Raw genomic sequence first — 22497 nt, 5'->3', positions numbered from 1 at the left:
TTTTTTGATCCGTGGGACTTTTTGCAGACTTTGGAAGATAGCACTGCATTCGTTTACATGGTACTCCTATTTGCAAGGTGATCTGCACAACCATAAGGATTAAAACCTTTTATTTAAACGGCAACTCAAATGTGCAGGAGTTGATGGTACTCAACTCAGAAAAGCTTTCTAATAACTTAAGAAGTGTGTTTTTTCCAGCCTTGCTTTTTATTACCTCTCTTTTCCTTCTACTCTTCGTTTTATTCCTACATTTCGTGCTGTGTTGATTCCTTCCCCTTTTTCCCACTTACACCTTTCGTGATGTTGCCTCTTTCCCCCCAACCTGGAGAGTTCTCTTTCTTCCTAAAAATCAGGTCAGTTGACATCTTTAGATTTTTTTTCAAAATTAACTTATTTTGTTAGCTTTCTATTGCTGAGCTCTAATCCAGGGCCTTCTATTGACCTCTTTCCTTACCCTTTCTCAAAATATAAATATCCAGACCCATAAGATACATGAATATACAGCATAAAAAAATCACAATAATTTGTTGTATCCCTTGTTCCTTGTCCTGTTCCTCCTCTTTCTTTGGTCAATTATTTTAATTTCTTGTATGTCTAATTTAGATTTTCACTTGTTTTAAGATAGTGACTGTTCCTCCCTCCCCATGAAGCACCATGCCCAGATGTAGTGATAATATGTAGGCAATATTATACTGTAAATATATTCAGCCTGTTTGTCAGTAACTAAGATGGCCACCTCTGCTTCTCACTACGTGAGTTGTAACAGGGAAATTCCAAAATGTAGATTCGGTGGAGAGGAGGAGGGAGAACCCTACAGAAAAGAATGAAAATGGGTGTATGAGATGGGAAATTATTTCAAAATAAAAAAACAATTAAAAATACCTTTCGACTCATTTTCCTCCTTCACACTCAATTCTATTCCATTGAAGTCACTGCATGAACATCAGTGGGTGCAAGATCATACCATTCTTATTTACTTTAATACCTGTTGTCTCTTTTCCCTCCTTTCTGGTCAACAGGGCTTTTGTTCCTAGAATATATGCCATATGTTGTTTAGTTTGTGTTTTTATTGTTTGTCAGAGAAGTTGTCTTTCAATTCATTTTGAAACAGCCATCAGCCATTAACTTCAGTGTTTTTCCATGATGATGATTATTCTTTATTTGCAAAAATAACAGGAGTACTTGTGGCACCTTAGAGACTAACAAATTTATTAGAGCATAAGCTTTCGTGGGCTACAACCCACTTAAGTGGGTTGTAGCCCACGAAAGCTTATGCTCTAATAAATTTGTTAGTCTCTAAGGTGCCACAAGTACTCCTGTTATTTTTGCGGATACAGACTAACATGGCTGCTACTCTGAAACCATTCTTTATTTGTATTTCTGTTGCGCCTTGAGTTCAGGGCCCTATTGAGTTAGGAGCTTTACAGACACGGAAAAATAGTAACCTTCTTGTCCCAAAGAGTTTACTATCTAAGGTTTTATCTCATAAACAGGAAGGACTCTCAAGTTTTCATTAAAATCGTGAGTACCCTGAAGGGCAGAGAAAAAAGCAGTAAATAGAAAAATAATGTGATGCATTAAGCCCCGAATTAGGAGGAAAAGGGACCAAAATAAAGGCGAACATCATTCTTTGACATTAAGTTAAAAGTTGTTCTGTGCTAAAACTGGATGCTATTTTTGAGTATTGTGAATTATATGGTGGAGTTACAGTACACATCTCTGAAAATAAGGGGTTGCTATATAATTGAGATAAATATAGTGTATTTATAGGGTAGCAATCACCATAGTATACAGGCATTAGCATACGACTATGTTAAACTTTCATTGCTTGGGGTTTTAAAAACAAAGCTTTCCTCCCACTTTTTATAAAATTGAACTTTAAAGTTGTAAGATTGCCTTACTTAATGAGATTTGGTTTGAAATTTCAAGAATAGCCTCAATGAGGGAGGACTGAATGTGACTGAGAAACATGTACCATAGAGAAAAACACTTGAAGTCCATAGCATTTCTGTAATCATAAGGGAAAATATTGGTGAAAGTCATCAGAGTTCAGATTTGCTACCTTAAAATCTAAAAAAATAAATGTTTTTTTTAGGAGCTTAGGAAGTCTTAGCGGGAAGCTTTTATTTATAAAAAATTTTATTGGTATAAATGAGACCAGAAACAAGAGAATGGTCTGTGAAACTTACCCCAGATAACTGCTTACATATTATAATTGTGGACATTGCATAAAAGAAGAGCTTTTAATCATTGTTGAGTTGAAATTTGATTTATATTTTGTATCAAAAGGTGTAGAAGATGAAACAGGTTCAGATATGCAATATTCTACCCAGTATATTAACCAAGAACCCTACATGCATCAAGATGATGATCAGCAGCAGGGATGGGTTTCCTGGGCCTGGTCTTTTGTTCCTGCTATTGTGAGTTATGATGATGGAGAGGATGACTATACTGGAACAGAAGGTGGAACAATACTGCATCAGCAGAAATCCCAGGCCCTTAGGGATCCTATTGTTTCTATTGGGTTTTACTGCACAAAGGCAACTGTGACTTTCAAGGTAAGTACATCTCTACATTATAGTCTAATAATTGATTTGCTGAGCAATGAATTAATGTATTAGATTTCAGTGTATGGTTATTTGTCTTTTTAGTAAAGAGAAGGAAAACTTACATTGCTGAAAATACGAAGCAATTGTAAAGTTTTATTCTTCATCAAACAATTTGCAGTTAACTTGGCTTTGTGAGCTGATAGATACAAAATTTAATTCAATGAAAAAAAAATCTAATTCTGAAGGGAAACCATTTTAATTTAGCACTAAAATAGATAAAAGACTTGAAAGAAAGAAAGAAAAAGTTCTTAATATCAAAGAGTATCCATGAACATTTATTTTAATATTGGCTTCTGAGTCTATATGACGTTTTTGCAAATTCATTTGATTTCTTGTAAAAGTACTTTTGCTGATATAGCAATTTGATAATGGCTGGAGTTATTTTCTTTACTGTAATAATAGATAGAACTGGACCTGTTACTCGGGAACATCCAAGATTAAAGTAAATTTTAGTTGATATTTTTAAATACTTGCACTTCTATTGGGAGTCACCTTAGGAACAGTAAAGTAAGAAATCACACGCGTGTGCACATACATACACATTGAGATTTGTATAAATTTTTTCATAAATCAGTGATCAAAATAATCTCAAATAATAAATGAATAGATCTCTGCTTATTCCTGTTATGAGTTTTCAGAAAGCAATACTGGGCAGTCATTGATTTTATGTAATTTTGTTAACTTAATTACTAATAAAACACTAAGATTTACTGACAGGAATTAACTTGATAAAAAACGGGGCCTAGTTTAGCAAAGTATTTAAACACATGCCAGATTTTATGTTCATGATTAGCCCGACCAAAGACTACTGATGAGTTTATAGTTAGGCATATGTTGAATAAAGGCCAGAATGCTTTAGAGCAGGAAAAGAATGGATGGTGGAGAATCTGCATTTTAAAAAGACATGTTAATGAAAAGGGGCTAAAAGTTTCAACCACTTCAGCTCTGACAGTTGCTAATTATTTGCTGATGTAAGAATGTAAATAATTTTATTTAAAGGATTTATTAGGTACTTGAAACATATCTTCATGTCTTCTGTTTAGTTAAAAATGTTAATTAATATGAATGGAGGAAAATATGCAGCTTTCCCGTGATTTTCACTTACCTTGTTTTGTTTAAAAGAATGGGAGTTGTAATTTTTTTTAAAATCGCAGTTGAAACTTAAACGGTTTTGCCTTGTTTTGTGTTCCCATGTGCAGTATTGAATCTTGGTTCTACAGCCCTTGCTGACATCAGAAATCCTACTGAAGTCTTCGGACCTATTTACGTCAATGGTTCTCAACCTTTCCAGGCTACTGTACCCCTTTCAGGAGCTTGATTTGTCTTGCGTACCTCAAGGTTCACCTCATTTAAAAACTACTTGCTTCCCAAATCGGACATTAAAATACAAAAGTGTCACAGCACACTATTACTGAAAAATTGCTTACTTTCTCATTTTGTCCGTATGAAATTTTAGTTTGTATTGACTTTGCTAGTGCTTTTTATGTAGCCAGTTGTAAAACTAGGCAAATTATCTAGATGAATTGAATCTAGATAAATAATAATAAAACCCCGGAAGACTTCTGCATATCTTCATGGATATGCGTACCCCTGGTTGAGAACCACTGATTTACGTGAGCAAGGGTTGCAGGATTCGGCCTCTTTATAGGCTTGTGCATTTAATAGGCTTGTGCATTTAATCTTAGGATGTGGTAAAAATTACTTATAAATTATGGCATCTTGCATTTTATATTTTTAGAATGCAAAGTGGTATATGAGAGAAGTATGGTGACATTTAGGAGGAAAACATTAGAATTCATTGTTCTGCTTGCATGCAAAGAATGTATGGAATTAATTTGTGGTTCATATTTTGGTCAAAAAATAAGGTCAAGTTTCTGTATTAGCATTCTGAACAGTTGATACCATTCCAGCTAAAAAATCATGCCAAATTAAATGTAGCATTTTTCTAATAATGTTGAAAATTGTTCTTGTAATGTCTCTGAGTTCTTTTAATCAATTAATTGCTTTTCCTCCACAATAATTGCACACAGCTGAAGGGTGATCTTTTTTTTTTTTTAAACCAATTTTACTTGAGCTTTTGGATTATGGAATTTTACTTAGAAACAGCAACCATTTCTACACGCTCTTGGAAATAACTAAGTAATGAGAGCCGGTGTGTATTATATAAAAATTAAAACTTGAATTATTAATTTCAGCAGATCAAACTATAAAAATGCAAAACAAAGAAAAGTTGTACTAAAACTTCATATAATAGTGTTTAACTTTTTCCATTGTATGATTTACAGTTTTAAAGTTTTGATAAATATCTAAATATTTAGAGCAGAGAAAATAAAATTTAATAGAGTTTTATTTTAAAATAACATGACAAAAAAGCAATTTGGGTATGATTCAAGTTCATAATGTTTTCTTTAATGTTATTTATGCTGTGAATTATTTACTATGCAGCATAAATGTTTTAATATTTTTATGTATTTTTAGAGCAGGTTATAAACTGGCATGTGTATTGCAGCTGCATATCTGTTACTTTACTTTTTATACAATGTTGATATAAAAAGAGAAGCTAAATAAAAATACTAAACTGTTTAAAACTTTCTTAGCAATACTTGAGATTAAATTGGCATATTTCAGCTAGAAGTTCGCGTATTCTAATATGGATAATGTGTTACAGCTGTTTTTACTGCACCTGTTTCCTGCCTAATAATAAATTTTGGCCTATACTAACATTTAATTTGTCTTCATCAATTCTTATAGTAATGACAGATTACTGCTATTTAATGCTAATATTGGCTAATATAAGGTGTTTATCATATTGTTTCATAGCTTACTGAAATGCAAGCTGAAAGTAGTTATTATAGCCCTCAGAAAGTAAAATCCAAAGAAGTTATACGTTGGGAGCAAGAAGGAACCACAGTTGAGGTAATGTTCCATTACGACTAAATTTTTCAGGTTATAGTACATGTCTTGGCAAATTGATGTATAATAAATATTTTTCATCAGTTAAATATTTTGAAATGGCAGTTAATATTTGGTTGTATATTTCTATTTTTTTAGATAGTTCACTAAAGTAATTCCTATTCTCTGTTACTACAAAGTTAGAACGCCATAGTACTAAGATTTGGTAAAAGTGTACTTCTAAAAATGTTATTATTGAATTAATTTCTTGATTAATTAAAAACTACACTTGTAAAGCTTACCATATAATATATTTTAATTTTCTCTACTTTTTCTTTTTTTAGATTTTAATATCTTCAGTCGTATAGTACTTGTTATCATATAACTTTTTTCCTCCAATAGGCCCTTTTGATGGGAGAACCTTTCTTTGACTGCCAAATAGGTTTTGTTTGTTGCAAAGCTATGTGCCTTAAAGGAATTATGGGAATTAAAGACTTTGAAGAGAATGTGAACAGAAGTGATGCAGTAAGTTCATTTGAAATACTGCTGATTGTTAAATACAACAATGTTGTTGTGCTTTATTGATTTAAAATATTTAAAATATGTAATTTTCTTAGGTGTGGAGAAGAGTACAGTGTCACAGGAATCCAGTGTTTAGTGGTAGTATGTATATCTGGCATGATTTTGGGGAACTGTCTCACTCAGAGAGAAAGGATGCTGTAAAGTTACTGAACCATAGAAACTATACACTTATTTCTTAGTAATGCAATTTCCTGTGCATTTATTTGCCAAGGGTTTCTGATTTAATAATCCTACAGCTACTAATACATTGCAGTTACACAGCACCTTCCATCTGAACATCTCTAAATGTTTTTCAGAGATAGTTATTTTTCAACAATCATGCCATGTATGAGTGTATTGAATCCTGGCTGCTACCCTCTGAACTCCCTATCCTTCTCCCTGCAACAGCCATGGTTGTTCTTCGAGTGCTTGCTCATGTTGATTCCATTCTAGGTGCGTGCGTGCCCATGTGCACAGTTGTCGGAGATTTTTCCCTTAGTCAGCAGTTCTGTCCCTTTCTTCAAGTTTTTAGTGTCTTGTAAATAGTTCATTTACAGTAGTTAGTGAGTGAAGTAATTGTTAAGTACAGTAGTTAGTAAGTTAGAGTCCTGGCGAGGACTTTGCCCCAGGTGAGGCACGCCTTGGTCTCTGGGTTTTAAGCCCTGTTCTGACAGTAACAGGCCTATACCTATTAGTGACCCCCATAGCAGCTGCCTGAAGTGCTTGGGGGAATCACATGTGAAGGACAAGTGTTGCATCTGTAAGAACTTTTGTCCCTGAACAAAGAAAGAGTCCGACATCTATTTGAGGGCCCTTCTCATTGAGGCTGCCTTCTGCCCAGCCTCGGAGCTGTCCTGGCCGGACTTGACTCCCACCACTTCAGCCTTGGTGCGCAGTGCACCCCCAGCACTGCTCCCCTTTGCTGGTACCCAAAAAGAAGTCAAAGAAGCGTGACTCTCCGGCACCGGGCAAGAAAAGGCCAACGGGCATCGGGTAAAGGACCCAGTTTGGGTCACCCGCCCACCCCAGAGCTACATGAGGGTGCCTCCCTGATGGGGCCTCCTAGCTCCCCGAGAGATCCGCCACTGACTCCAGGGAGTGGTAGGGGACCAGATTCATAGCGGGGCCAATGCCTTCCCAGGCCCTCCTGGTGCCCAAAGAGCAAAGGACTCTCCCAGTGCAGCCAGCACTGCATGCTGCAATGGACCCGGAAAAGGTTCCCCACAAGAACAAGTCAGCCATGATAACCCCCCAGAGGGCAAGTGAACCTCCCCGGTCTCCAGAGCAGAGGCAGCGCTCCCTGTCGCTGCTCCCCAGGTCTCCACAACAGTACTGGTCACCAGTTTGACGTTTTAGATAGCAGACACCGCGCTCCCGGTCTCCACCCTCTCAACGAGGTTCACACGGAAGGAGGGAGGCATTGGTCACTGAATGGCTGGCACTGGTCATCCTCCCGCCAGCTGTCTCCACAACATAGGTTGCCATCACCTAGACCATGGGAACGTTCTCCAACACGATACCGATCCACCTATTTGAGGCATCGTTCACCAACAGCGATGGTTAGCTGCCGGACTCAGGCCATGACGGCCCCACCATGGTCACCGGAAGGGGAGTCCTCTGGCCTGGAAAGGGAGTTCAGCCTATCACCGAGGCATCACCGGCGTGACTGGGCACCTGAGCTGCGTCGACCTCAGTGCCGTCCTGGCAGCACGGCACAGTGGCTCTACTGGAATGCCTGGGGCATTCTGGTTATGCTGATGCCCCCTTTGCACCAGTCTTCGGTCGCCACTTCGGAAAAGCAACCCGCGGTGCCAGGCTCAGTGTGCGAAACGCAATTGGATGCTGGGGTGGAGGAGTGAGTCTGCACCCCAAAATCCTCTTCCCCCATGGGGATCGATGACCCAGGCCCTCTCCTGGTGGTTCAGTCATTGTCGTCCTCTCCAGGTGAAGCTGTGGTGGGGCCCTCTCAATCTAGCCCATGGAGGATTTCAAGGAGCACTAGGTCCTGCTCTGAAGGGTGGCCACTGGAGTTTGAGGAGATGGTGGAGAATTCGGACATCTTCCAGTGCATGATGGGGTGTTAAAGATAGCCAAAGCCCTCTTGCAAACCCCATCTTCAGTCCCGCTCACCTCCAAGAGAACTAAAAAGAAATATTTTGTCCCAGCCAAGGGGTTTGAATGCTTGTACACCCACCCGCCTCTAGGGTCACTGGTTGTTTCTGTGGCCAACGAGAAAGACAGATGGGGCAAACCAGTTCTACCCCCAATACTAAGGAGGCCAAGACGCGGGACCTTTTTGGAAGGAAAATTTATTCAATGCCAGCCTTCAGTTCAAGGTTGCAAACCACCAGGCTTTTTTGGGGAGATATAACTTCCTCTGTAAGTTCAAGGATTTCCTGCCCCAGGACTTGGCCCAAGAATTCAAGGCCCTAGTGGAGGAGGGTACAACAGCGGCAAGATTCTCCCTCCAAATTATGTGGGATGTGGCCGTTTCAGTGGCCAGGATGGTTGCGTTAGTGGTGGTCATGAGGTGCAGTTCCTGGCTTCAAACTACGGGCTTATTCCAGGAGATGCAGTCCTCCATCTGGGACCTCCTGTTTGATGGGAATGGTCTCTTTGCAGAACAAATGGATGCGAGGCTGCATGGACTAAAGGACTCTCGGGCCACCCTCTGCTTGCTGGGTCTGCATACACGTCAGTCGGCGAGGAAGCAGTCCCATCTGCCCCCCTCCTTCAAGGCCCTGGCAGCCTCGGCAGGGCTCTGCAAGGAGAAGGGCTAGAGATATGAGTTTTAGTTGTCACCGCCCTTCCTCCTCCCACTCACCTGCACAACCCGACCTGGCAAAGCATCATCGGGGCCAGAAGCGCTCATTTTTAGGGTGCGTTTGAGAGTGAAGTCCCAGTCAACTTCCTGGATCCACCTCATTCTTTCCTCAACCGCCTACACCACTACTGTTCAGCCTGGTCGTGGATAACTTCGGACCTCTGGGATACACCCTGCAATTCTTGGCCACTTCCCCTCCACCCCCCGCTTCCCCGTCTCTCTTCAGGGACCCTTCTCACAAGCATCTCCTCGTTCAAGAGGTCTAGAACCTTCTGCAGCTAGGGGCAGTGTAGGAGATCCCTTGGGAAGTGAGAGGAAAAGGGTTCTACTTCCGTTATTTCCTAATCCTGAAAGCATCCTGGACCTGCTGTGCCTCAACAAATCTTTCAGGAAGTTGAAGTTTTGCATGGTCTCCCTAGTTTCCATTATCCTCTCCCTGGATCCGGGAGACTGGTATGCCTCCCTTGATTTGAAATATGCTTATTTCCATATCTCCATCTTCCAAGGGCACAGACAGTTCCTCCTTTTTGTAATGGGCACTGTCCTTTGGAGACTCGTCGGCCTCAAGGATGTTCACAAAAAGTTTGGTGCCAGTGGCCGCTTACCTGAGGTGTCCAGGTTTACCTGTACCTCGACGATTGGCTCATTGAGGGCTGATCTCAGGAACAGGTGCAACGAAGCTTTGATCTGGTACGTTCCACCTGCCATGACCTGGGCCTGTTGATAAACTAAAAGAAATCGACCTTAAAGCCGGTGCAGTGGATAGAGTTCATAGGGGAGGTCCTTGGCTCCACAGGAGCCAGAGCCTTCCTTCTGGAGGCCCGCTTCCAGGCAATGTCGGACCTGATCTCCCATGTGAAGGACCACCCGCTCACTCCTGCCTGAGGTTTAGGCCACATGGAGGTGTGTACGTACGTGGTCCATCATGCTCTGCTCCATTTCCAGCCACTGCAAGTGTGGTTGGCGTCGGTCTACATCCCCAACAGACGTGATCTAGATCGCATAGTCAGGGTGCCGGATCATATATAGTTGTCCCTGGATTGGTGGTTAGAACCCCAATTGGTGTTGGAAGGAGTTCCCTTCGCGGCCCCATCCCCGTCATTGACCCTGGTTTCCGATGCCTCGGACCTGGGCTGCGAAGCCCACCTGCCCGAGATCAGCACACAGGGCCACTGCTCCACATAAACGTCAGGAAGCTCAAAGCGGTTCGCCTAGCCTGCCAGGCTTTCCTGCCCCATCTAGAGGGCAAGGTGGTACAGGTCATGATGGACAATACCACTGCAAAGTATTATATCAACAAGCAGGGCGGAGCCAGGTCGTCGGCCCTTTGCCAAGAAGCTCTTCGCCTTTGGGACTTCTGTGTGCAGCATGCAGTTCATTTGGTGACTGCACACCTTCTGGAGCCACAAATGTGTTAGCAGATTGCCTCAGCAGGACCTTCTCTCTTCACCACGAGTGGTCACTCCATCTGGAGGCAGTCAGTAGAATCTTCCAGAGGTGGGGAGCTCCCCAGGTGGACTCATTCGTGTCCTGTCAGAACAGGAAGTGCCATGTGTTCTACTTTATTCGGGGGATGGACAGGGGCTCCCTGTCGGACGCCGTTTTGCTCCCATGGTTGGGGGGCTCTGATGTATGTCTTCCCACTGGTGCCCTTGATCCAAAGAGTCCTCATGAAAATCAAACAAGAGAAGGCGACAGTGATTCTGATAGCCCCGGCTTGGCGTTGCCAGCACTGGTTCCGCACACTGCTGCACGTTTCGGTAGCTGCCCCACTGGAGCTGCTTCTTTGGCCAGATCTGCTGTTCCAGAACCACAGAAATCTTCTGCACCTTAACCTGGCGGTGCTGCACTTGACAGCCTGGCTACTGCATGCCTGAATGCGGAAGAACAGGAATGCTCAGCCCGGATCCAATAGGTCTTGTTGGGTAGCAGAAAACCCTCCATCAGAGTGACTTACCTGGCCAAATGGAAAAGGTTCACGTGCTGGTCCTCAGACCAAGGTATACAGTCAAACGGGCCTCACTGCAGGTGATCCTGGACTATTTTCTGCATCTCAAGCTCCAAGGGTTATCCTTGTAATCAATTAAGGCCCACTTGGCCATTATTTTGGCCTTCCCTCCCCCCCCCAACCCCTCCAGGGCAGGTGTCTTCGCTGATGACATGACAGTTCAGTTTTTGAAAGGTTTGAAGTGACTCTATTCCCATGTCCGGGACCCCGTCCCTCCTTGGACCTGAATCTTATGCTGTTGCAGTTCATGGGTCCCCCCTTCGAGCCTCTAGCTTCTTGCTCCCTTCTCCTCCTCCTCCTGTAAGGTTTCTTTCCTGGTTGCAATAATATCTACCCACAGGGTCTCAGATCAGGGCGCTTAGGTCAGAGCCACCATATACAAGGACAAGGTCCAGCTAGGCTGCACCTGGCGTTCCTGCCCAAGGTAATTTCACAGTTTCATACCAGCCAGGATGTATACTTACCTGTCTTCTTTCCAAAGCCTCATAAGTCGTTGGAGGAGGAATGCAAGTTGCACTCTCTGAACGTCAGGAGAGCGCTTGTGTTCTACATCAACAGGACTAAGTCATTTCGTTAGTCAAGGCAGTTGTTCATTGAAGTGGCAGACAGGATGAAAGGTCGTCCAATGTCCGCTCAGATGATTTTATCCTGGATCACGGCCTGCATCTGCTGTTGCTGTGATCAGGCAAAAGTCCTTCCAATGGCGATTGTAACCGTCCATTTGACTAGGGCGGAGGGGGCATGAGCGGCCTTCCTGGCCCATGGACCTATTCAAGATATCTGCAGGGCCGCTACCTGGTCATCTATCCACATATTTACATCACATTACGCACTTACCCAGCAGGCCTGAGACGATGCAGGCTTTGGTAGAGCAGTGTTACAAGCAGCAAGAGCGTGAACTCCAGGGATACTGCTTGGGAGTCACCTAGAATGGAGTCAACGTGAGCGAGCACTAGAAGAAGAAAATACAGTTACCTACCTTTCATAACTGTTGTTCTTCAAGATGTGTTGCTCATGTCTTCCATTCTAGGTATGTGTGTGCCCACATACACAGTTGTTGGAGATTTTTGCCTTAGCGGTATCCATAGGGTCGGCTGCAACGCCCTCTGGAGTGCTGTACTCATGCGTTGGTATATTAGGCTCCGCTGGTCCTACACCGGCTCAGTTCCTTCTTGCCAGCAACTCTGACAGAGGGGTAGGAGGGCGGGTAGGTAACCGTTTTGTATCTTTAACCTTTTTACCGTGTTCCCACAGTGTCATCCTACCTATTCTCAGGTAAAGTATAATTTTAAAAAGGAACTACTCTTAATGGGAAGTGAGAGTGCTTAGCCTCTCTCAAAAGGCAAGGAAGGGAAGTTGGAGGGCTACAGACAAGACTGTGGCTGAAGGAAGATAAGGTAGTGAGCAGGTCATAGGTTGAAGTAGCCACGTTTATTGTGAATAGATAAACGATTGTGAGGGGACTGGGCAGTAAACTAGGAAAGGGGATTTATAGTGGTAAGGCAGAAAACAGAGGTGAGAAGATGGAGAGCATATTTCAGTATAATAATAATTCAAGGCTTCTCCATATTAATATCAAGTTCTAAGTATTCTGGGCTAACAAACTACAGAATGGTGAAGTTCATTAGCCCAGGATATTTTTATTAACTTGTAAATAAGGAAAAGCTTTGAAGTTAATTTAATAATTGTTTTAATATCTTCAGCTATACCAGTGTTTTTGCTGAAAACTGAGGAGTGGATTTAAGGTGGCCTGTTTCAAGTTTTCATAAGGATTCATGTGGATTTTACACATAGATCATTGTATGAAGAAACAACAGAAATGTTTGGTCACACTAACCTGACTTTTTCTCATGTTTGCCCTCTTGTCTCTCTCTTGCTTGTTTTTTAAACCACCTTTTAAGGAGGCCTACTTCTTCAGTTGTGGAGAAAATCTGAGTACAAAAGGAATGACGTACCTTACCAATTCACTATTTGATTACAGAAGTCCAGAAAATAATGGTATTCGTGCAGAATTTATTTTGGATGCAGCTCATCATAAGGTTAGAAAATAAATTTTCTTTTCTTTTTTTAATTTTTCAATGGATTTTAAAATCTATGTACTTTTAAAATACCAGATTCTGCCACCCTTTCTTATGTTGAATAGCATACTCTACATATGGCCTTAATGGCCCCCCAAAAGGGCAAATTTTCAAAAGTGCTGAGCAATCAGTAGCTGCATTGATTTTAGAGTTTGAGCGCTTGTAAAAGAAACCAGAAATTAAGAGGCGCACCAGCACCATGTATCCAAACAATTCTTTATAGACCACCAGCAAGTGCTCATGCAACCCACCAGTGGTCTATGGACCACAGTTTGGGAACTGCTGTTTTAAAGAGCCCAAGTCTGGAAGAATGTTAATTGTGTTGTCCTTGCATGCTATATCTATCTACTTGAAAGGTGTACTGCTAATTCTGCTTTTATCTTTGGTAAAGGTGCAGTTGTATATTTTGACAGCTATTGTGTTACTTAACATGGAACATTTGTTAACTCTTCAGTCAGATATCAATATACTGCTTCACTGTAAATTAGATTCTCTCTTATGTTCAATAATAGGGTGTTTAGCAGTCATTTGTCCAGTATGTAATAATTTCTCATTCCCATTAGGGAAACCCAGTAATCTTAAATTGCTGGAACAGATGTCCTTTGGCATTTCATTTTCACCATTGTTGTTCTATACTGTTGGAGAGCAACATGCTGCTTCTTTTGCTATATCTGTCTGTGTTATTTGGGATTCAATAATTTTCCACATCACTCCATATTAATTCTGTATCTGGGTCTGATCCTGTTTTATGAGATTATACACAGAATTTAAGTTGAATAACTTGAATATGGTATTCACATATGGGAGAAAAGGGGTATAACATTTAGTAGTTAACAAAATTCCTACGCTGTAGAATGCCTACAAATTAGAAATGGTTCAGAGAAAACTTGTGGAACATGGGGTACCAGACCCAACAAATTTCTGACAATTAGACCACGCACAAAATTCTTTAGTGAATAAGATTATTTTTTTTAGCTAGAAGCCTTATCATTCCAAAAGAGATTAAATTAACTTACACTGAGTCATTCTGCTCATGTATGCTTCATGCTCTGATTTGTAACGCTGGCTATATTCTCAAATACCCACACTTTTTGTCATTTTAGGACTTTAAATAAGCCATGTGTCAAGAGGGGTATTTTTGGAATTAGTCAAACAAGTCTCCTTTCTGTGTACATTATTAGAGTTCTTCCTCATTTTGTTCTCATTTGCGGAGAGCACATCCACTATACAGTGAGTTCTATTTTGAATCAAATCTATGTGAGACTGCAGATTCTGGGTATAATTTTGAAAATCCTGAAGTCCCATTTTCAAAAGAGATTTAGGCACCTAGGAGGAGTCTGAGATCTGGTCTGCACTACAGAGTTTTCTTGCATTGCTACATTGCTGAGGATTGTGCAAAAATCACACCTTCTAGCTGACATAGCTATGCTGGCAGAGCTCCCAGTATAGCCCCAGCTATGCTAACAGAAGAGTGCCTCTGTTGCCATAGGGTTGCTGGTGTAGCTATGCTGGCAGCAGAACACCTTCTGTTCACATATGTTGCATATGCACTAGTGTGCTCTACTGTAGTGTAAACAAGCCCTGCCTTTTATTGTGTTTCAATGAGATCTAGACAACTAAGTACCTAAGTCACTTAGTCTCCTAAGTCACTGAGGGTATGTCTACATGGCAGTTAAAAACCCATGGGTGGCCCATGTCATTTGACTCAGCTGGAGCCTGAGCTCAAATGTCTATACTGCAATTAAACAGCCTCTTAGCTTGAGCCCTACAAGCCTGAGTCAGCTGATATGGGCCAGCCATAGATCTCTAATTGCAGTGTAGATATACCCTTAGGCACTTTTGAAAAAGTTATTCTACAAATATTGAAATTCTGAGTCAGGTACATGTTGATAAGATCATACTCTTTTTTTTTTTTTTTAAATTAAAAGTCTTATGATAGAGAGTTTTGGGTCAGTATTATAAATATATGAGATGTCTCTAGAACAAGAAACAGAAGTCTTGAAAACACAAGATTTGGTAGGAATGGGTGATTTTAACCACTCTGACATCTGTTGGAACAGTAAAATAGCAAAACAAAAAATTTCCAAGAAGTTCTTGGAAGGTGCTGGGGACAACTTCTTGTTTCATACGGAGGAGGATGTAAGCAGACGGGAAGCCCATTATAAACGTGATTATGACTAACAGGGAAGAATTGTTTATGGGGATGAAAAAAAATTATGGTGATTATGAATTGGTGAATATGACACATGTGTCCGATGAAGTGGGTATTCACCCACAAAAGCTCATGCTCCAATACGTCTGTTAGTCTGTAAGGTGCCACAGGACTCTTTGCTGCTTTTACAGATCCAGACTAACACGGCTACCCCTCTGATACATGAATTGATAGATTCTATGATCCTAAGGAAAGGAAGGAATGAGAGCAGCAGAATCAGAACAATGGACTTCAAAAAAGCAGATTTTAACAAATTCAGGACTGGTAGTTAAGGTCTCTTGGGAAGAAAATCTAAAGGAAAAAGGAGTTCAGAAAAGCTGGCAGTTTCTCAGAGGCAGTATTTAAGGCACAGCAGCAGAATATGTGGATGTAAAGAAAAAAATAGGAAGACTAGTATGAGGCCAATATGATTACACCAGGAGGTCTTTAATGAGCTGAAAATAGAAAAGGAATCCTACCAAAAGTGGAAACATGGGTAAACTGCTATGGATTAGTACAAAAGAATATTGCAAGCATATAGGAACAAAATCAGAAAGGCTTAGACACAAAATGAATTGAACCTAACAAGGGACATGAAAGGCAATGTGAAAAGGTTCTTTAAATACATTAGGAGCAAGAGGTAGATAAAGAAGAGCGTACGACCTCTACTTAGCAGGGAACGAGAGCTAATAATGGATGACATCAAGAAGGCTGAGATGTTGAATACCTGTTTTCCCTCAATCTTCATTTGAAAGGTAAATTGTAACCAGATACCTACCATGATTGATATTAACAAAATGGGTAAGGAGCACAAACCAGAAGAGGGAAAGATCAGATTAAAGAATATTTAGATAAGTTAGATGTATTGAAGTTGATGATCTGACTAAATTCACCATAGGATATTTAAGGAACCAGCTGAGATAATCTTGGAGCCATTAGCAATCATCTTGGAGAATTTATGGAGGATGGGTGAGGTCTGAGAGGACTGGAGAAGGGCAAACATCCTTTAAGCAGCACCCAGGAAATTATATACTAGTCAGCCTAACTTCAATATGTGGAATTATTAACCAATCAATTTTTAAGCACCTAGAGGATAATAGGGTGATAAGGAAATAGCCAGCATGGTTTTGTTTAGAAAAAGTCATGCCAAGTCAGCCTAATTTCCTTCTTTGACTGGGTTGTTGGCCTTTTGCAGAGGTTCTCAAAGGGTAGTGGTGGTGCGCCAAATGTATTTTGATGGGGGGAGGGCATGAGAAGCTTTAGGGGGAAAAAACTTACTATGCACATTCAGAGCTGGGTGGCTGGAGAGCTGAGGGGCGGTGGGGGGCGGGCGTAAACTACTACAGACACAAAGAAAGGGCGGGGGTGCAATCAAGTAAGTTTGAGAACCACTGGCCTACTGGATATGGCGGAAGCTGTAGATGTGATATCATGATTTTAGTAAGACTTTCTGACATAATCCTACCTGAAATTCTCATAAGCAAACTAGGGAAATGCAGTCTAGATGAATTTACTATAAGAGTTGGTTACACAACTGACCGAAAGACCATACTCAGAGTAATTAGCAATGGTTTGCTATTAAACTGGGAGGATGTATCTAGTGGAGTTCTTGAAGGGTTCTATCCTGTGTCTAGTACCATTCAACATTTTCATTAATGACTTAGATAATGAAGTGGAGAGTATGCTTATAAAATTTGCAGATTACACCAAACTGGGAGAAGTTGTAAGTACTTTGGAGGACAGGATTAGAATTTAAAATGACCGGGACAAATTGGAGAATTGGTTTGAAATCAACATGATGAAATTTAATAAAGATAGGTTCAAAATACTACACTTAGGAAGGAAAAATCAAATGCACGACTATAAAATGGGGACTAACTGGCTAGGCAGTAGTACTGCAGAAAAGGATCAAAAAATGATAAAAGGTTTAGAAAACCTGACCTCTGAGGACAGGTTAAAAAAACTGGGAATGTTTAATCTTGAGAAAAGAAGACAGAGAGGAGATCTGATAATTTTGCAAATATATTAAGGCTTTTATAAAGAGGAGAATGGTGATCATTTGTTCTCCTGATGGTAGGACAAGAAGTAATGGGCTTAATCTGCAGTAAAGGAGATTTAAGGTTAGATATTAGGAAAAGATTTCTAACTCTGAGGATAATTAAGTACTGGAATAGGCTTCCTAGGAAGGTTGTGGAATCCCTGTCACTGGAGGTGTTTAAGAACAGGTTGGACAAACACCTGTCAGGGATTGTCTAGCTATATTTGGCCCTGTTTCAGTAGGGCGGGAGGATGGACTAGGTCACCTCTCAAGGTCACCTTTCCAGCCCTACTTTTCTATGAATCTATATACTGCTTAGAACAAAAAAAAGAAAAGAAAAGAGCAGTACAGTAGATATCAATCTAGAGATGCCTCAACAGAGTGAAATTGGTAAAGCCCCAAACCCAAACATTTATGAATATCCTTTACTTCTCCTTAATTAAAAAATGCCCTTTCCTTGACAAGTTTTCTATAATTTTCTTGCTTCTATGAATTACAATATGAGATATTTTCTAAAAATCGTAATGATGTAGTGACGTAAGTTTTCAAAAGGCTAAAGATAAAATGCATTTTGTTTTAAAAAAATCAAAATATTTTAGAATTAACAAGCTTTAGTTTCAATTTTACAGTATTAGACAGGTCTGCTGGGATGTAGGAGGTCTAGTGAAGAATATTTACTCCATTAAAGGTATTAATAAACTATATGTTGTTGATAAAGTGGTCAAAATGTCAAGCAGAATTATGGATCTCCTTTTTGTGTGGTGTGCAATAGAAGTTAATTACCTATCTGAAAGGTGAATTCTCTGAGATGACCTCTGTCTTCTGTTTTGATAAGCCTTTCTGTGTATTAATGCACAAACCCAAACATCAGAGGGGTAGCCGTGTTAGTCTGGATCTGTAAAAAGCAACAGAGAGTCCTGTGGCACCTTTAAGACTAGACATCTGTTAGTCTTAAAGGTGCTACAGGACTCTCTGTTGCTTTTTACAAACCCAAACAAGCATATATATCTTTGATACTAGGCCTATTAGTTTGTAATCTCAAGATTCTTTCCTTATACAACTTTTGTTTTATTTGCTTTGTTTTGTTGGTAGGAGACATACTCGGAGATAGCTGGAATGCAGAGGTTTGGTGCCTTTTACATGGATTACTTGTACACAATGGAAAGCACCAGTGGCAAAGGTACGCTTTTTCTTTGTTTTGCCCTCTCTTGAAAAACAGAAAGCAAAGATTTTTTGACAGCCACCCGGGCCTTGACCAGCTGTCCTCTACCTTACCTTAGATTTATTTTTGCAGTTGCTTGTTGGAACCGACATGTTTGAGTTTTCTTAGATTCTTGGTATTCTAACTTGTTTTTTTCTCATAGGTCAGTGTTTCCCAAACTTGGGACACCGCTTGTCTAGGGAAAGCCCCTGGAGGGCCGGGCCGGTTTGTTTACCTGCCACGTTCGCAGGTTCGGCTGATCGCGGCTCCCACTGGCCGCGGTTCGCTGCTCCAGGCCAATGGGAGCTGTGGGAAGCAGCGGCCAGTATGTCCCTCGGCCCGCGCCGCTTCCAGCAGCTCCCATTGGCCTGGAGCAGCGAACCGTGGCTAGTGGGAGCTGCGATCGGCTGGACCTGCGGACGGGGCAGGTAAACAAACCCGCCCGCCAGGGGCTTTCCCTACACAAGCAGAGTCCCAAGTTTGGGAAACACTGTCATAGGTGATTGGAAAGATATTTTTTATAATCAACAGCTAAACTTAAAGAAGTTTTCTATTAGTAGTACAATCTAGTAGTGTACTAGATTGAATTTCGTGTGAAGTGTCACATTTGAATGACTTTAAAAAAAACAACAACAACCTGATGCTGTAAAAAAATTGAGAAATAATTCTAGTTTTAGAATATATTTTCTGTGATTTCTTATTTTATATATAGATGATTTATATGACGAGATCTTTGTTTCTTAAGAGTTAATCTGTTTTTTGCTGCTCATTTTCTACTTGATGTCCTAGGGCCATATCATATTCCCCAGGAAAAAATATTCAGAAGAAGGAAGTTACAACACCCAGATTACATGGCTAAGTGTGTAGACAACCCTACACATTTATTATTTTGGGATAGTGGGATTAGCAAATGCACAGAAGATGGTGGGTTTATAGTATTTTTAATTATGCAGTTTGAGGATTTATGGGAAATATTGGTTCAAACCATGTGTGTATATAGACTTCTGCACCAATTATCAGCCATTCTTGAGCTTTCTAATTTTGACAATGTGTCTGGCTCATTTAAAAGTTATCATGTTCCTCTGAGGATAGCTAAAGCGACCCAAGGTTAGTTAATTCTTCAGCATGTAGCATCTTTTTATATTATAATTTTTCTATAGGTAATTCAAGGTCATTTTCTCTGAGCAAATACCCTGTAGAGCTGCTATTCCATAGCTCCACCCCATTGGGTAACTGCTTCTTTCCCCACCTGCATTTAAGGACGAACAAATACTATTGCCATGGGGATTCTTTGGTGCCTACTTGGGGGCTTCTGACGAAGCAGATGTATATGTGCCTGCTCCAAATCAGCTGTTTTCTGTACATATGCTTACCTTTATGCTGTGGAACTCACAATTGTCTGTAAAAACAATTTTCACATATATGGAATAGTGATATCAGCTGGGGAATGGTGAACAGATGTACTATTAAAGAAAATATTTTGTTCTTATGCAAAGTTCTCAATTTAAAAAGACACTTAAGTTTAGTACCTCTAAAACTGGATATTTTTCTTTAGGTGTCCTGTGCATATTACCACTTTCAAGATGTTCTGAACTGGTGCAGTCTGACCCCATGAGCTTTAACTAGCAGTAGTCATTAGGGTGCTCACGCTCCTCCCTCTCCCCTCTCCTCAGAGACTGTCAAATGTTCCAAGGCAAGAGTATAAAAGGGGTGTGGCCCTCCAGCTACCTCTGTTCCTTTTAACTATGACCAGCTGAACCTTTTGTGTGGAGCTCAGGTATCCTCTTGTATCCATGATTAGTTAGTTAAAATCTTAATTGTTAGTAGCTATAGAGAGTTTAGTCCTATAGTTAGTAATAGTATAGATAGCTGTTGATGGAACCAAAAAAGAAACATGGTTTCAAAAGATATGTATCCTGTCCCGCGATGTTCCCAGCATCTGGTGCACATGCTGGGTGCCTGTCATGTGTAGGGGAAGGGCACTCATCCGCCAAGTGCTCAATTTGCTCTACATTTACCTCGAGAGCAAAGAAAGAAAGAACAGATTACAAGCAATCCTGTTGAAAATAGCCTTGGCTGCAAAGCCATCTGGAACTGGCAAGATGATCCATAGACTACCATCTGCCCTGGATGGTTCTGTGGGTAAAAAAGATGTCATCTTTGTTGGACTGTAAGGTCTGGTGATAAGGCCCAGAAAAAGAGGAAAGCCTCTGAGATGTTGGCTTCTATGTCTAAAGCCAATCCTCTTGATAATGATTTATCTACGCAGGCAGATGTCAGTAGTCAGTCCTCGACAGTGTCAACCTCTCTTAAGAGAGCCAATCCGCGAGTGAAGGATTCCACTATGCACACTAAATATAAAGAACCATATACTGAGATGCAGCTGCATGGAAAAGTGAGGAAACTTTCTTCGGATCTGCTACCATCCGATCTGGATGAGCCAGTTCCAAAAAGAGACTTAAGGAGCTAGTGAAGCAAGGACATATTGTGACACCAGTGACTGATACTATGGCACCACAGTGCATAATTGTTCAGGTGCAGGTTTATAGATTGGATTTGACCTCAGAGCCGGCAGATATGGAGTCAGTTGTGTTATTGGAGCAAGGAGAAACCAGACTCCAACAGTCTCAAATATGTCTGTCTCCAGAAGGGAAAGGATATGTAGAGGAGTGTGGGGGTTCTCCTCTTCCTTCAACTCCAAGGACATTTTCTGGATCCCTAGAAAAGAACTGTTCTCCAATTTCCCTTGTTCAACCACAATTATTGTTGTCTCCAATTTTGTTGGAACTGAGAGCAGTTTCATACTGGAGAAAGAATTTGATTTGTGGACAGGATCCACAGAAGGAGTATTACTGGTAAATTTGCAAAGCTGCTGGCTTCTTCATTATTTGCTGGTATGCGTGGTTGTTCCTGGTACTCTTACTAAAGTCAGTTTTGCTAGCCTTGCACCAGAGATTTACCAAAATCTGGCTGTGCCCCCGTGATCATGAAGCAGTGCATTTTGCAAAAGGCTTGTTCTGTTCATTGCAAATGCAGAAGGCACTCTCATGTGTTTGCAGCTTGGTGATCAGAAGACAATGGAAGGGTCAGTGCTGACTCAGTGAGCTGCTGCTGATCATCAAGGGGTGGGGGTTGTTTCCGTTTTCTTTGGAGTCGATTGGGGATTCTTTGGATAGGGCATAGGAATTTGGCTCATGAAATTGTGAGATACTTTTGGCTACTCTCAGAACCTGAGTCAAGGGGGGCAGGGGTGGGCTGTGTCTACACTGCAAAGCATTAGAGCTCAAAACCTGGGTCACGGCTTGACTAGGGCTCACAGCCTGCCGCTCCACAAAGTCCTGGACCCCTGGGTCCAAGCCCTGGTTTAGCACAATTTGTGAGTAGACAGAAGGAGGGTTAGGCTTTAACCGGAGTCTGAGCCCGACCTTACACTTCAGTGTAGACATACCTGCAGAGGAAATTATATCTATGGAATCACTTAAGCAAGTATTAGTGTTCACAAAGCCAATTAAAGTGAAAGACGACATAGTTTCTACAGGACAGCTTGACCATGGAAGTCAAGGATTACGTTTTGGTGAGATGGGTGTCTGCAAGGGAAAGGTTTGGAAAACTCCAAGAAATCAAGATGAAACTCTAATCATCATTACCTTACCAGATTCCCCACTAACCAGTTCTCCAGTAGCACACAGTAATAAATGCTGTGCTGCAGGTTCTCATAAAACCACCTTCCTAGTCGTCACAGGCTGTCTCTATTTTTGTTTGGGTAAAAGTAAGTTTCCTGTTTGGGACCACTTTGGTCAGATGGATTTTGGAGTTTGGTGTGCTATCAGTTATCCAGATACCATCAAGATATGATACTTATTGGAATGGACTAGGTAGGCTCTCATTGCTCATCCTTGACTCAGATTTTTCTTGTTTTTGTATGTTTGCTCTATTCTTTTGTGTGTTGTTAGAGAAATGGGCTGGGAGTCAGTTTGATCCTGGTTCTAGTTTTGTGTGACCTTCAGCAAGCCATTTGATATTTCAACTCTATAAGGACACTATAAAAACTGCTGAATCACTGTAAAAAAAATCACTGAAAATGAAATGAGTCTG

At 41.0% G+C, this 22497-nt stretch overlaps 1 protein-coding gene across 3 annotated transcripts in view; it reads left to right on the top strand.

Annotated features, from left to right (window-relative positions):
• Positions 1-22497, top strand: part of VPS13B (vacuolar protein sorting 13 homolog B) — a 947892-nt gene that overhangs the window by 151833 nt on the left and 773562 nt on the right. For all 3 annotated transcript variants that reach the window (XM_065397834.1, XM_065397833.1, XM_065397835.1), the window contains exons 7-11: positions 2290-2558; positions 5430-5525; positions 5904-6026; positions 12796-12933; positions 18294-18381. In XM_065397834.1, coding sequence (XP_065253906.1) covers positions 2290-2558; positions 5430-5525; positions 5904-6026; positions 12796-12933; positions 18294-18381 — 714 coding nt within the window. The remainder of the gene's footprint in view (positions 1-2289; positions 2559-5429; positions 5526-5903; positions 6027-12795; positions 12934-18293; positions 18382-22497) is intronic.

The sequence above is a fragment of the Emys orbicularis genome, chromosome 2 (assembly GCF_028017835.1).
Source record: "Emys orbicularis isolate rEmyOrb1 chromosome 2, rEmyOrb1.hap1, whole genome shotgun sequence".
NCBI lineage: Eukaryota > Metazoa > Chordata > Testudines > Emydidae > Emys > Emys orbicularis.
The sequence above is the reverse complement of the archived record's forward strand: the minus strand, read 5'-3'. Positions and strand labels throughout refer to the sequence as shown.